The sequence below is a fragment of the Quercus suber genome, unplaced genomic scaffold, assembly GCF_002906115.3.
Source record: "Quercus suber isolate HL8 unplaced genomic scaffold, Cork oak 2.0 scaffold_618, whole genome shotgun sequence".
Taxonomy (NCBI): domain Eukaryota; kingdom Viridiplantae; phylum Streptophyta; class Magnoliopsida; order Fagales; family Fagaceae; genus Quercus; species Quercus suber.
Window position 1 is genome coordinate 361,597 of NW_027070061.1, and position 16,612 is coordinate 378,208.

General features: G+C 39.7%; 2 protein-coding genes across 3 annotated transcripts; both read left to right on the top strand.

Moving 5' to 3' along the window:
* The first annotated feature begins 10,833 nt into the window (after nucleotides 1–10,833).
* Nucleotides 10,834–11,925, top strand: LOC112003224 (uncharacterized mitochondrial protein AtMg00810-like). The gene has a single exon (XM_024035409.1). It carries the CDS (start codon nucleotides 10,834–10,836, stop codon nucleotides 11,923–11,925), a length of 1,092 nt encoding a protein of 363 aa, XP_023891177.1.
* Nucleotides 11,926–13,534: 1,609 nt separating this feature from the next.
* LOC112003221 (probable disease resistance protein At5g66900) lies at nucleotides 13,535–16,385 on the top strand. Of its 2 annotated transcripts, XM_065765257.1 has the most exons (4): nucleotides 13,536–13,647; nucleotides 13,755–14,414; nucleotides 15,213–15,619; nucleotides 15,954–16,385. In XM_065765257.1, the coding sequence occupies exons 2-4, from the start codon at nucleotides 13,790–13,792 to the stop codon at nucleotides 16,368–16,370; spliced, it is 1,449 nt and encodes a 482-aa protein (XP_065621329.1). In that variant the 5' UTR covers nucleotides 13,536–13,647; nucleotides 13,755–13,789; the 3' UTR covers nucleotides 16,371–16,385. The 2 variants fall into 2 exon arrangements, with proteins under 2 accessions (XP_065621330.1, XP_065621329.1); XM_065765258.1 differs by having other exon boundaries at nucleotides 13,535–14,414; nucleotides 15,540–15,619.
* The last annotated feature ends 227 nt before the right edge of the window (nucleotides 16,386–16,612 follow it).

Genomic DNA, 16,612 nt, shown 5'->3' on the forward strand with positions numbered 1-16,612 from the left:
ACACATTTAATGCGGCACGAAAACCCTTACAAATCCCAAAACCGTTCGCCTTCCCTGGTCGTCATGACCTGTAATGACGACCACGGAATTCGGGGACAACTGATAAGACTGACGAAATCAAGTATAGACGAGACCAATTGTACAGATGAGAACATCTTTCAGTGACGAATATCCACTCCACTGACGATGATAAACACCTCATTCAATGCCGCCCATAAACACCCCGGACGGTTACAAAGCCAATCGTATGAACCGTTGGAGCACATTAAAGCCACATTACATAGCACCAAACGTTACCAAGAGGAGCATTAAGACCTCCATAACTACTCCAACGACTAGAAGCTATGAAAAGCATATATAAAGCCCACACATTGCCAAGTAAAAGGTACATACACATCTAGACACTAAGAGATCTCTTTCATTTTGTTTATTCCTAAGAGAGCTTCTTATACTGACTTTAGCATCGGAGGCATTGTGGCAGGCACCACACCAGTGACTACCTTTGAGAGTACGTTCATGCAGGCTGAGAATTGCTTCCATCTGACCAACTCGACTGACGAGCTTACTCTATTGACGAACTTACTTGACTGACGAACTTACGCTTCATCAATCATCATCATCATCATCATTCTCAGAATCTGAAGCTGCTGGAGTAGGTGGTGAAGGAGTAGCCTCTGGAGCAAATCTACCCATGGTCGCCTGCCGTCGTGCAATATGACCCACACGAGCATTCACCTGATACAACTCAGTAGAGAGTGTATCAAGGCAAGTGTCCATGCGCTGCAGCTGTGCCATAATATCTCCCAGAGATACATCACTCGAAGAGGAAGAGGGAGCAGATGTAGATGGAGTTGATCTGGATGGAGCCGAATGGGAAGGAGGAGTGGCATCCGGTTGTCTCGACCTGAACTGTGCCTCACTACGTTTTACGGTAGCGGCATCTATGGCAGATATGTGTGTGAAGTGGTCGGACACAGGAAAGGGAATAGAAAAATGGCGTAGGATCCTCGTGATAGCGGAAGGAAAGATGAGCTTATCACGGGACGCCGAATCAAGATAAACATCTATGATAGACAGGATGAAGTGAGAGGGAAAGTCTATGGTAAGATGCTCTAGAAGTGATAGCAAAAATCAAGCACGAGGCTCTGTGATAGAGTTATAGTGAGAAAGAGGATAGAGAACAAAGGTCATCACCATGTTGATAAATCTAGGACCTTTAGCAAAAGGCCTACATGATGTGAACTGATGCTCACCCCAATCAGTAGGGCACTGACAGAAGGCGGAGATGAGCTCATCTTTGAACACAGTCTTCAGATGCTCACAAGAAGGATAGTCAAGAAACTCTATCCTAGGAACCTTAAGCACATCCGCAACTAGCTGCAGTGTGACAGGGATGCGCGTACCTCAAACGCGAGTGAAAAAGAGAGGTACTGAACGATCTATCCCGTGCATGTTGGAGTAGAACTCCTGTATTAGCACGAGAGGGCAAGTGACCGGGATGTCACACAGTGACCCCCATCCCCTACTGTGAATGACATAGGGAAGGTCAGTATCGGCGAAGTCTGCCAGAATGACTTGGCATTCCGAATGAACACCTCGTCTAGAAAAGTTCTCCGAAAATGCCTTATGGGCATCTTCATCACGGAACCGAAGGTTAAGGGGAGCAGAATCAGAAGAAGTAGAAGCTCCAGAACGCAAAGGGTTCTAAGCAGGAGTGAATTTACGTTTGGGTGCCATAGACACTACTAACGTAAAAGAATGAGAGGGAGAGAGAGGAAGACACTCATAAAAGTTCCCAAGACAGTTCAAATATGACAAATATATTGAACAACAAGTACGTATGCATGAGAATGCATGAGCATGTGACATGCAAAGCAAAAATTTCATCATGGGCTCAGCCCAATCCAATCCTATCAGCACACAGCATATAGCACACATCTAAATGCATGTAAATATCATTATAATGCACATGAAATGCAATGTATGACACTTTTAAAAGCATTTAAGTGAAAACCCAACCCAGAATTTCAAGAAACACTCATTAATTTTGAAAAACCCAAAAATTTCAAAAAAAATCCCAAAACCTAGGTTTTAAAACATGCAATATATGAAAAAGGAAGGGAAAAGTGATCTTACCAAGTGATTTAAGCACGGAATGATCAAGATCCAAGTGGGTTGGAAGATTTGAGTGAGAGAAGTGTGAAAAGGAGATGAAAAGCCACGGAGAGATCGAGTGAGAAATGAAGAAAATCGCGATAGATCCTTAAATAGGCACCTCAGTAAATCTCGACAGCTGAGGTTTCGAGAGGTATCGAGGAAGCTATCGAGGAATTTGCCATCGACAGATGAAGGTATCAAGAGGTATCGAGATGCAAGATGGATTTCAGATAACAGATGCTCGATCGATTGCACAAGTGTCGAGGAGGTATTGAGGAGACAGAAGATTTCTCGATCGATTCACAAGGTGTCGAGACAGGTGTCGAGAAAGAAGACACAAACACAACCAGTGAATCTTGATCGATCCATCAGGTGTTGAGAATCTATCGAGGGGACAGAAACATTCTTGATCGATCCATCAGGTGTCGAAGAGGTGTCGAGATTGCGATAAGAAACGACTAGAGAAGCTCGACAGATGACAAGGTATCGAGGAGGTGTCGAGGAGGTGTCGAGCCAGCAGTAAAAATCAGTTTTTCGAGAAGAGAAAAACACAGACATGAATGCAATCCAACACACATCTCAACCAAAGATCCACTCAACATATAAAGCTCTCAAAAAAAATCTCTTAACAAAAATTTTAAGCACATGGATCCTCCAAAACACACACACACACACACTAAACAAGTCTAACCAATTTTATTTTTCAAAAACAAGTTATGATAGTTTAGTGAGCATAAATTAGCACATGTAAAACCTTTGTGATAGCCAAATCACATTGTACCTGCACATGTATCAAAAGTAGCAAAGAATATTGCGTGTTGTGTGTGAAAAACATCGCAAGATTGCATATGTGTATACATGTTATGACGATTTGAGATATGAGAAAATAACTTTAACTCACACACAATCATAACTATTTGATGGGGACTATCACCTTCGAGGTACATCCTATAACTCCCACATCTCCTAGAATACACGCTTGCAACCATATTTAAAGCATTTTTAATCTTTTTGCTTTTATTTTCTTTGCATGTTTTCTTTTATTTTAGGATATCATACATGGGCATATAAAAGAGGGAAAAGAAATACCCAAGATGTTAAGCATTTGACATTGCACTTTTGCTATGCCGAAGCATACGAATGTCTTTGACACTGCACTTTTGCTATGTTGAAGCATACAGGTGTCATATTATGATTGGCGGGCAACAGTGGTGAGATGGTTATTTATGCCTTTCTCTTAGGATTTTCTAGTCCTACCCGTCAAAAAGAGTGATATGAGTGTTAAGCTTTAAGAGATAACCTAATCTTACTCATCACAAACAAGAGCCACAAAACTCACTTGCTTAGTTGTGCATAGAGATGCTCATCTAAGCTATAAAAGATACAAAGTTTAGAAAACTTTGTTTCATTGGCCATCCAAGGTACACAAGTACCAAAGTACACAGAACACACACTGTTTTTGTATTTTTCTGATTTTTCAAATTTCTTTTTTCAGAAACAAAAGATAAACAAAACTGAAAGTAAACACACAAAACATGTTAACAAAGCAAAGCAAAAACTAGACTGACTCAGTAGAAAAACAAAACACACAAGCAATGCAACAAACAGAATAACAAGAAGGGAAAAGAAAGTGAAAAAGTTACTTAAAGTCCTTTTTCTTCCACACCTTGGAAAAGCCTTTCCTTTGATTGAATCCTTGAACCGGCGGTGAGGGGGAAGAATTTAAACCGTTCAAGTTCGAAAGGAACATGAGGGCTTTCAGAAGATCTCCAAGAGGAGCAAGAGAGGATTGAAGCTGATTTTGGCTTCCAGATACTATCATGCCATTGCTCTGTTGAATGGCTAACCACTTATAGCAATTTGGTCTAGTATGACCGGCAGCTGCACAATGATGACAGAGATGCTGCTTCTTTTGTTTAGGCTTTTGAGAGTTAGCCTTCTTAGCCCTAGGGTTTTAAGCATCTTTCTTATCTTGCTTAGGGGGTGCTCCTAAGATAGATTTACCCTTATCTAAGTTCTCACTAGCTAATTCAGTTTTAACATCAATATTCTCAATTTCAGTGTTATTAGCAGGAGGAACAAAAATAGTATTGCTAGTAGAAGCAGTATTAGAGAAAGAGAGACCATACCCCAAACCAGTTCGATCCGAAGCAGGTTTCTGATTGCTAAGCATCTCATCAAGCTTTGCACTTGAAGTCCTCTCCAGTTGAGCTCTTACTTGAACCAGCTCCGCTTCAAGTTTCTTGGTCTTTTCAGCCAAAAAGTTGTTTTCAAATCTCAGTGCTCCAATAGTTTGATTCGCCTCATCAAACTTTATGGACAACTCTTCACGATCAAGTTCCACATCACTGAGCTTCTTGGTGGCCAGCCTATATAATTTCTCATGCTTTTCAGAGAGCTTGTACAGCTTCTCATAGGCTGAATGGATATTATCTTGATCATCCATCTTCTCAAATTTTGACTCTACCAGTTCTTCTTCTTCATCCACTTCTTCAACAATCCCTTCAGTAGGATTGACTGTGGCAGGGAAGGCATTTAAGATTCTGTCATCCTCATTGTCGAAATCATCTTCAGGCTCAGTGTCACTTAGAGTTGCAGCAAGTGCCTTGCTTTTCCCAATGCTCTTGAGATATGTAGGACACTCATGTTTCATGTGTCCGAATCTATGACACCCAAAACACTTTGGTCCTACAGGAACAATGTACTGACCGCCATTCTTAGCATCCTTCTTCCCTTTGTCTTGGCTTTTAAAGTGAGAAGAACTGAGCTACCTGCGGTCCTTGTCGAAGCTCCTTCCATTGGCATTCTTCATAAACTTCTTGAACTGCCGGGTGATGTAGGACTTCATCTTGGAATCTTCATCATCGGAAGACTCATCTGTATCACTGCTCTTTGCCTTCAAGGCCATGCTTTTGCCTTTACTTGACTTGCCAATCCTAGATAACCCTATCTCATAGGTTTGCAAGTTTCCAACCAGCTCAGTCAAAGGAATCTTGTCAATGGCCTTTGATTCCTCTATCGCAGTAATCTTGGCATGGAATCTCTCAGGTAGAGATCTGAGCACCTTCCTTACAATCTTGGGTTCAGGGATGGTTTCCCCAAGATTGAAGGCTGAGTTCACTATGTCCTTAAGCTTGGCATAGAACTCATCAAACGACTCATCCTCCTTCATCTTAATTTCTTCAAAGCTAGTAGTGAGCCTCTGAAACTTTGAATCTTTGATAGCCTTTGTTCCTTTATAGGTTGTCTGGAGGATGGACCAAGCCTCCTTAGCAGTTTCAGTTGAGGATATCTTTTTGAACTCCTCATTAGTGACTGCGCTAAATAGGGCATTTAACGCTCTGCTGTTGAAGTTTGCCGCCTTGATCTTAGCATTATCCTAATCGGCCGGTTTTTCTTTTGGCTTAGTCCAGCCAATCTCTATAGCTTGCCACACCTTTTCATCTAAAGACTGCAAGAAAGTTCTCATGCGTACTTTTCAATATGCATAATTAGTTCCATCAAATAAAGGAGGTATAATTAAAGATTGTCCTCTATCCATGACAAGCAGGGGTCAATGGATCAACACAGCAAAGATTAAACCCTAATCAAAGTGTGCCTGCTCTGATACCACTTGATAGGCCACAATCTGAATGACCCCTTGTGATTAACTCTAATTAATTAATTAGCCAAGTTATTAATTAATCAATTAATCATACAATTTCGTGGAAGCACAAACAAATCACCAAAAACTAAATATGCAGCGAAAATTAAATAACACGGTGATTTGTTTACGAATAGGAAAAAACCTCACGGCAAAAACCCCACCGGGTGATTTTCAGGTCACCACTCTCGAAACTCCACTATTATCAAATCAAGCGGTTACAAGTAAAGGAATCCCAAGTAACTTACCAACCTACAGTTGAACCCTTACCCCAATACCCAATTGGACTTGATCTGTAGCGACAGTTCCCACCTTTGATGCACGACTCCCAAGTACGTGACTAACCAATGCGCGGATCCCAGTACGCGACTTCAGAACACCAACTAAGGAAGAAAGGTTGGCTGCAAAGTTCTTCAGTTCATCCTTTATGATGAATAGCAGGAAGATGCTTGGTTACAAAATTCTACTGTGCAAATACACAGCAACTTCTTGAAGGTAGATGAACTAGGTCAAAAATTTCATCTTTTGATCATAATTTGCTTGAACAGGGATTGCTCAATGATTTTGCAACTTGTGTCACAGTTGACGGCTCTTAAAATAATCATTTTATATGTTTAGGGTTAGAAGAAAAGAAGGCCCAAAAACATATTCACGGATCTCAAGAAAATCAGATTGGAAATATGAGTTTTTAAATCTCGACAGATAGCAGGTGTCGAGGTAGCTGTCGAGCAGGTGTCGAGCTTTAATGAAATTGCACTTCAGCTTGCTTTTTCTTGGACAAACTTGATGACTTCAACACTTGACCTTGAAACCTTGTTTCTTGAAGTATTAAAAACACCTAGAACTACCCAATTACAAGTAGAGTGTGTTTTGTCAAAGGATTAGCCAACTTACATGAATAAGTGACATATGTTCTTAACAAGTGAAAACATATGTGTCCTAACAAAAGGAAGCACTAAAACTCAGAAATTGAAAATAGAAGAAGAAGACTCATAACTGCTAGTTTATGTCTAACGGCTCTTAGACTAAATGTTGCCGTTTTGTGTCTAAGTTAAAGAATGTTACTGAGTTAAGAAGAAACGATGTCGTTCACTTATTGGAACAGTGTCGTTTTATATCTACTTGTTATAAGTGTTCAACAGTGCTGTTTTGGAGTCATCTCTCCCAAAGGTTATTTGATGCGAGGAGTTCTCTCTCTGTGTTGAAGTTATACAGTTATGATTCCAACTCTAGCTGTCACTCAAGCCAGGCTTTCACTCCTGAAATTACAGCATATAATTTGGAATTAGTTTTGAGTTAGTTAAGAGCAATTGTGCTCTTTGGAATGCTCAATCTGTAATGTACTTAATCTATAAATAGAGTAGGTGCTATGTATTTTTGGTTAAGCTTGATGAAATAAAAATCATTTTCTCTTATTTCTCTTTTCTGTTTTACTCTCTCTTTCTTTTCTTCCATCTCTGTGATTTTGCTCATCCGCCATTGTTGACCATCCTTCAAGCTTAAAATCCTTCATGGTATTAGAGCCAATGGCTTCAACGCCTCAAACAGATACTACTTAATCCACACACACAGCTCTTGTCCATACAGTCTCTACTCCTTCAACCTCCATTCAATCACCACTACTATTACTCTCAAACATATCCAATCTCATGTCAATCAAGCTTGATTACAATAACTACATTCCATGGAAGCATCAACTGCTCACCATACTTGAAGCTTATTCCTTAGATGAACATATTGATGGCACAGCACCAAAGCCATCACCTTTTGTACTTGATCCATCAGGATACATAACTTCGGTTGTTAATCCAGATTTCCAATCTTGGAGAATCAGGGATAAGGCACTCCCTTCCTTGATAAACTCAACTCTTACTCCACAGGTGTTTTCACTTGTTGTTGGTGTAACGAGCTCAAGAGAAGTTTGGAACACAAGAGAAGTTTGGAACACTCTTGAACAGAGGTTCACTTCTACTTCAAGAGCCAATATCTTGAACCTTAAGCTTGAACTTCAAGGTATCAAGAAAGGGAATGAATCAGTGAACTCTTTTCTTCAAAAGATAAAGATTGCACGTGATAAACTCCTAGCCGTGGGAGTGGCTGTAGACAATGAAGAACTAATTTGTATTGTGCTCAAAGGACTTCCTAGAGAATTTGCACATTTTTGTTCTGCAATTCGAACTATGAGTGATCCTATATCATATGAAACTTGCCATTATGCTACAGAGTGAAGAACAAGCTATGATTGATCATTTTGATTAAGTCTCTCACTCACTAGCCATGTTTGCTTCTAATGGCAAAGCTGGTAGCAGCTCACAGAATCAGCCACAAAATCGTAGTTCTGGTAGAGGAAGAGGAAGAAATTAGTCTAATAGAGGAAGAGGAGGTGGTAGATACAATAATTTTGGAGGAGGATAGCCACATTTTAGTGGTGGACAACAACACTTCTCATTACCACAAGCACCTCATTTTTCTCCACAATGATCTCCACACATCACTCCTCAGAATTTTTCTTCACAAAACTCTCCTCAAGGCTTCAAGCATGAACGTCTAAGCTGTCAGATCAGTGGAAAATCTGGCCATGGTACATTGGATTGCTACCATAGGATGGATTTTGCTTATCAAGGCAAAAATCCTCCTACCAAGCTTACTTCCATGGCAAGTGCATCTAATGCAGTGATCACTAGCAATCAAGATCCCTGGCTTGCTAATTCTGGAACAATTGATCACCTCACTGCAAATCTCAACAACCTTTCCAATCAGTCTCAGTATAAGGGACCTGAGCAAATCACTGTGGGAAATGGTCAGTCTTTGCCTATCAACCATATAGGTAACATTACCTTACACACTAAATACCATAATTTCATCCTTAAAAATGTCCTTCATGTGCCAAGAATTGCAAAGAATTTACTTTCAGTTCATAAATTCTGCCTACATAATAACTATTCTTGCTATTTTGATGCCAATCAAATTAAAATCCAGGATATTCCTACGGGGAAACTCCTTTACAAGGGCTTGAGTGAGAATGGGGTTTATCCTATCTACTCCAAGAACTTCATCAGCTCTCTTCCACATATCAACTCTGAGCCATCTTCAAAACAGAATCCTATTTCTACTGAATTTTCATTTCCTACTGCTTTTACTGTAAATAAAGCCAATAATTGGTAGTTATGGCACCATAGAATGGGCCATCCAAGCAATAAAGTTCTTGATGTTGCTTTATCTTCTTTGAACATTTCTTGTCCATCACATAGTGACAATGGCCTCACTCATTGTAAGCATTGTTTGAGTGGAAAAATGCATCAGTTTTCTTTTCCTGTTTCTACTTTTCATGCTTCAAAACCTCTTGAGTTAATGCACTCTGATGTTTGGGGTCCAACACCTATTAAATCTGTTAATGATTTTCAATATTACCTCCTTTTTGTTGATGAGTACTCTAAATTCAGTTGGATTTACTTGCTTAAACATAAATCTAATGTCCTTGATATTTTCAAATTTTTTAAAGCCGCTGTTGAGACTCAACTTGACTCTAAAATCAAGGTCCTAAGGACTGACAATGGTGGGGAATACACCTATAATGCTTTCAAATACTTTTGTTCCACACAAGGCCTTATTCATCAATTTTCTTGTCGTCACACACCCTAACAAAATGGGGTGGCTGAGAGGAAGCATAGACATATTGTTGAATGTGCCCTTACCATGCTTTCCCATTCTCAATTACCACCCTCCTACTGGTCCTATGCTGTCTCAACAGATGTTCATGTCATTAATAGGCTTCCTACTCCACTCCTTAAGAATCTAACCCCTTGGGAACTACTGTTCAAATCCAAACCAGATATCACAGACCTCAGTTCTTTTGGCTGTGTTTGTTTTCCATTCCTAAACCCTTACAATTCCCACAAGTTACAACCACACACCACACCTTGCATCTTCCTTGGTTACCCAGCACATACAAAGGGCTATATATGTCAAAACCCTCACACATCTCGGATTTACATCTCCAGGCATGTTCATTTCAATGAACTTAAGTTCTTTAACCCTCAGTCTTTAACCACTGGTCCTTCATCTGCCTCATATGTTCAGTCCTCCACATATTGTCCTGTCATTGTCCCTTTTGTCAATCAACCCCATAATTCTGGTTCTACATTATCAGAGCCTAGCCCTACCAACTCTATTCCTACTTCTACACCTAATTCCTCTTCCTAATCTTCTCTTCCTAATGCTCTTGATCTGTCCCAATCAAGTCCTGTCTCTACCTCATCTGCCTCACCACCTCACCCTATACCTGCTTCCATTCCTGTTACTGGTTCATAGGTTCATGCTACCATTCCCACAACTGTTTCACAGGTCCCTGCTACTGTTAATGCTCACTCTATGATCACAAGGTCCAAGGCTGGCATCTATAAGCCTAAAGCACTTCTTGCTACATCTACTGCCCCATATGCTATTACTAAGGGTTCTCAGCCTAGCTCAAGGCAGAATTCTAAGTCCACCAAGTCAGGTTCATCTCCCAAACTTGATTACACTACTACAGAACCTCCTACCTATAAAATTGCAGCTCAACATCCTCAATTGTGCTCTACCATGGATGATGAGTTTAAGGCTTTTCAGAGGCAAGGTACTTGGATTTTGGTGCCACCCTCTCCTTCACAGAATTTGGTTAGCTGCAAATGGGTCTGTAAGCTCAAACACAACAATGATGGTTCTATAAGTAGATACAAGGCCAGATTGGTGGCCAAGGGGTTCCATCAACAATTTGGGTCTGACTTTGTGGAGACTTTTAGCCCAATCATCAAACCCCTACTATGAGAATCATTCTCTCACTTGTTGTCCAGTTCAATTGGCCTCTAAGACAACTTGATGTAAGTAATGCATTCTTACATGGTTTTTTGAGAGATGATGTGCATATGGTTCAGCCCCTTGGCTATGTTGACCCAGCTAACCCTAATTATGTTTGTAAGCTTCTCAAATCTCTCTATGGGCTCAAACAAGCCCCTAGAGCCTGGTTTGAGAGGTTTTCAACCTAATTACTTCATATGAGGTTCCAGGCTTCTTTCTCAAACTCCTCCTTATTCATTCTCAGACATGGTTACTTAGTGGATTTCTTGTTCGTCTATGTTGATGATATAGTCCTTACTGGTAACAATCCTCAGTTCCTACACTCTTTAATTGCTCAACTCAGTGTAGTCCTTGAGCTTAAGGATTTAGGACCTCTAAACTACTTTCTGGGGCTTCAAATTACCAAAACTGAAAAAGGCCTACTTGTGACTCAAACTAAGTATGCTCAGGACTTGCTTCTCAGAGTCAATATGCATACTTCAAAACCAGCTCGTACCCCATGTGCTCCTAATACTAGATTGTTTCCCACTGATGGTGCCTCACTATCTAACCCTTATGAATTTAGGAGTTTGGTTGGCTCTTTGCACTATTTGACATTCACTAGGCCTAATATCAATTTTGCAGTTCAACAAGTTTTTCAGTTTATGTCCAATCCTACAGATCTACATTTAATTGTTGCTAAAAGAATTTTGAGACATGTGCATGGTACCTTGCATCATGGTGTCTTTCTTCAACCTGGCCCTCTCTCTTTGTCTGCCTTCTTTGACTCAGATTGGGCTGGGGATCCCTATGACAGACATTCCATTACTGGTTACATTGTCTATCTGGGCTACAATCCTATAACTTGGAGTGCAAAGAAACAGGACACCATCTCTAGATCTTCCACTGAGTCTGAGTATCGCGCATTAGCCACCACTGCTACTGAGCTCTATTGGCTTCGCCAGGTGTTGCGAGATCTTGGGGTTTTTCTTCCTGTCCCTCCTAAGCTATGGTGTGACAATGTGCTTGCTCTTGCCATTGCCTCAAATCTAGTCTTCCATGCCCGTACCAAACATATTGAAGTTGACTACCATTTTGTTAAAGAGAAGGTCTTGAGAAAGGACCTTCAAGTCAAGTATACTACCACAAGTGATCAACTGGCTGATGTATTTACTAAAAGCCTCCCTACTTCCAGATTTGCCTTTCTTCATTCCAAAATCATGGTGTCCGTTGACCCCATGGTTTTGAGGGGGGATGTGAAAGGAAGCACTGAAACTCAGAAATTGAAAATAGAAGAAGAAGACTCATAACTGCTAGTTTATGTCTAACGGCTTTTAGACTAAACGTTGCCGTTTTGTGTCTGAGTTAAAGAATGTTACTGAGTTAAGAAGAAACGATGTCGTTCAACTTATTGGAATGGTGTCGTTTTATATCTACCTGTTATAAGTGTTCAATGGTGCCGTTTTGGAGTCATCTCTCCCAAAGGTTATCTGATGCGAGGAGTTCTCTCTCTGTGTTGAAGTTATACAGTTATGATTCCAACTCTAACTGTCACTCAAGCTAGGCTTTCACTCCTGAAATTACAGCATATAATTTGGAATTAGTTCTGAGTTAGTTAAGAACAGTTGTGCTCTCTGCAATGCTCAATCTGTAATGTACTTAATCTATAAATAGAGTAGGTCTTATGTATTTTTGGTTAAGCTTGATGAAATAGAAATCATTTTCTCTTATTTCTCTTTTCTGTTGTACTCTCTCTCTCTCTCTCTCTCTTTTCTTCCATCTCTGTGATTTTGCTCATCCGCCATTGTTGACCATCCTTCAAGCTTAAAATCTTTCACTCTCCGTGTATGTTAAAAATAGTTAGTATTCTTAAAAAATAAAAAACAAATTACACTAAGGGTCCGTTTGGTTCCCGTAAAATATTTTCCGGAAAATACTTATTTTTTGGAAATGCTATTTTCCGGAAAAGGAAAATATTTTTAAGTGTTTGGTTGTATTATGAAAATTGTTGTGGAAAATATTTTCATGTGTTTGGTTCTATTAGGAAAATGCTATTTTCCTAAATTTTTTCACAATTTCCGGCAACAAATTCCGGCAACAATAACACAACAACAACAGCAAATTCCGGCAACAACAACACAACAACAACAAGAACAACAATCAGTTCATCAAAAAAAAAAAAAAAAAAAAAAAAAAANACAATCAAACTTAAAAAAAAAAAAAAAAAAAAACAGAGAGATCGAGGAAGACGACGATCGACGGCGCGGCGCGGTGTGACTCGCCTGTGCGAAGAGCGCTGGGTTCTGGGTTTGAAGGCGATCGACGATCGACGGCGTGGCGCGGTGCGATCGAAGGTGCGAATGGATCTGCTCGTTGCGGTGAGGCGATGGGGACTGGGTTCGTGGGTTCGTGGTCACCGGCGATGGTCTTTTGACTTGGATCAGCAGTTCATGGGTTCGTGGCCGCCGGCGATAGGCGCTGGGCTTGGATCGGCGATGGCGCTGGGCTCTCTCTTTCTTTCTCCCTCTCTCCCTTCGTGCTCTCTGATTCTCAGTTTTCCAGAAAATAATATTTGAAGTGAAAATAGAAGCTGAATTCATTTTCACCCTTGACCACTGGTCAACGGAAATTAATTTCCGGAAAATTGATTTTCTGTGCGCAACCAAACACCCGTAAATACTGAAAACCATTTCCCTCTATTCAAACGCTGCCTAAATTTCTAATAAAAAACCGTGCGAAGCACGGGTGGCTACTGACTATTAGGATGAATATGCAAGGTCAATGCGCTAAGACTTAAAAGACTCGGAAACTTCCTCCCTAGTTCGTGGTGTACATCGAATATTGCTTTATTATTTGTCTTTTTCAGTTTCACTATTGTTTTCTTTTCCACGAAGGAATAAATAAGCAAAGCATACACATATGCTCACATTGGTACATTAATTTCCTTTCTATTTTTCTCCGCTTTCTTAAGGACCTGAACTGGTTTCCATGTTTATTGGATTGTTAAATTGATTCAGCTTTGTACTTTTCAGGTTTCTCTGCTTGTTTACTTGCGCTAGCTGTGTCGCACATTTTCATTTATTATATTAAAATCTAATTCATCCTTAAAAACTAAAAAAATGTTTTGCATTTTGCATAGTTGGGTAGAGTGAGTGAAGTCTTGGAAGAAAAGTTATGGCAGCAGGGGCAGCTCTTGGGGCAGTCTTTGGAGAGGTTTTTGCGGTGTTTCATGACTCAGTTAAGGAAGTGGGAAGCAAAGCCCTTATGTTCAAACCCATTCTCAAAAGCCTTGAATCCCAGCTAGGTATTTTGGCGCCATTGGTCGAGGATATAAGACAGTTAAGCGAACAACTTGAACTCCGAAAAGTGGAAACAGAGACCTTGATCGAACATATGAAGAAAGGAGAGAAGCTGGTTCGCAAGTGCTCGAAAATCCGGTGGTGGAACTACTGCTTCAAAGTCTATTATTCCACCAAACTTCAAGAGTTGGACAACGAGATCCTCAAGTTCTGTCAGGTTGTTTTGCCAGTATATGGCACAAGGAATTCTTTGATGGCTTTGTCAAGCATGAATCGTATGCTGCAGAAAGTGGATTCGGTAGTGGAGAGTCTGGAGACACCAAGGGTGTCGTGCGCGGTTCCTGGACTCCGGGATTTAACAGTTGGGTTGAAAATACCAATAATGGAGTTGAAGACTCTGCTGTTGAAGGAGGAAGTGCAGCTGCTTCTAGTGACTGCCCCTGGAGGATGTGGGAAGACCACGTTGGTCCAAAAGCTTTGTCAAGATGACCAAATTAAGGGTACTCTCATTTCTCTCTCTCTCTCTCTCTCTTTTTGGGTGAATGTAATTTTTTACTTTATAATTGGCACCTGTTTTAGAAGTATTGTTTGCATATTGTTGAAGTTATGTAAATCCTTATCATTTGGGAGTACCAACAACAAAATACACATAGAATTTCAGTTCTGAATCCTGATATGAATCTACTGATTGAATATTATATGTTTGTTATAATTGGAATTTGAATAATGGGATTACATTCACACATGAAAACTTGAATTTATCCATATGAAATTGAAATACTGTTTGGAAAAAAAAAAAAAAAAACTATCTCATTAGGTAAGATGTGGTATACCGTGGTTAATTATGTTCATTCTTTTGTTTTGGCCCTTTCAACTGTCATAGCAGTGTTTTTGGCATATTTCATACTATGAAATTCTATCTTAGAAAAGTAGTAAAAGAAAAGGAATAAAACAACAACAACAACAATTGAGCCTTAGTCCCAATATTTTGGGGTTGGCTATGGATCTCGACAGAGTAATTAGGGTCGTTCGTATCTATTTTTTTTCCACCATTCTATTATATCCGAAGTTATACTTTTGTTACAACCTTAATTAACATGTCAAATTAGGAGATGCTTAAAAAAATACAATTCTCATATCTTCATAATTGGTAGCATTTTCACTTCTTGCCCTTTGCTGGGATTGGGATTGGGAATTCTATTCATATGACTCGGCCATTATGCGTGTTTCTGCGTGTAATGTTATGGATATTAAATGTGCCTCCATTGCAGCTTTCTAACTACACTGTTTTTGCATAGGCATATATAAGGAAAATATTCTCTTTGTCAACGTTTCAAAAACTCCCAATGTGAAGGTCATTGTAAAAAACCTATTTGATTATAAGCGTTTTCGGCCTGAGTTTCTAATTCAAAGTGATGAAGATGCAATCGAACAGCTACCACAACTGCTGAATCATATTGGACCTGATCCTATATTGTTGATCCTGGATGATGTCTGGCTTGGATCAGAATCCCTTCCCGAAAAGTTTAAGTTTAATATTCCAAAATACAAGATTTTGGTTACTTCGAGAACAGCATTTCCAAGGTTTGAATTTACATATAACTTAAAACTGCTAAATGATGTAGATGCAAATGATCTTTTTTGCCACTCAGCATCCCTGCAAGATGGGAGCTCTTACATTCCAGCAGAAGAAGATATCAAAAAGGTACCTTGTCAATCTGATGTATGCATGAAATATACTTAATTTTATTGGTACTTTTGCTTTTGGGTAAGGTATGTAGATGATTGCATAAGTATGTTGGTACTTTTGCCTCCTGGTGTTATGTACATATAGGTGCATAATTCTATAGGTACCTGCCAAAATTATGTTTCCATACTTACACATACATTTAAGCTTTGCTTTGCTTGTTTTGTCACTCAAAACCATGTTTTCATATTTCCGAATAATTGGTGTGGTTTAGATAATTAAACTCCCGGAAAAAAATTGCCCTTGTAACCCTCAAACAATAACCAAGTTTATTTGGTTCCTTGAATTATAGATAGTAAGAGGCTGTGGAGGGTTCCCTCTGGTCCTTAAAGTGATTGGCGGCTCACTGTGTAGGCAGAAGGAGGAGGTATGGTGCAGTAGACTAATGAAATGGTCTGATGGTCGATCTTTTGTCAGTTCTGATGCTGAGCTGCTTGCTTGTCTTCAAAAAAGCCTAGAATTTCAAAATGACAAGGACAACATCGAAGACTGTTTCATGGACCTAGGTTCATTTCTTGAAGACCAAAGGATCCCTGTTGCTGCCCTCATTGATATGTGGGCAGAATTATATGGGCTAGATGAAAATGGCATCCATGCCATTGCCAATTTGCAAGAACTCACCACTCGGAATCTGGCTAGTCTTGTGATGGCTAGGTATGCTGGCTGTTTTATTTCTATGATTTTCTTTTTGTGTGATTTCTTCATGTGATTACTGCTAGTCGCTAGTTGTAATATATTATAACTCTATACCTGGCCATAGGCCTAGATATTTTATCATGTCTTATGGCTTAATTAACTTCTGATGGCAATAGTGGGTTCCAGTTAACTCAACTGATAAAGTCTTTAATGGTTGTATAAGAGATCTAAGGTTTAATTCCTGCTTATACCAAACATTGATTAGTGTTTTGATTTGATTATAAACTCTGTCAAAAAAAAAAAAAAAAAAAAAAA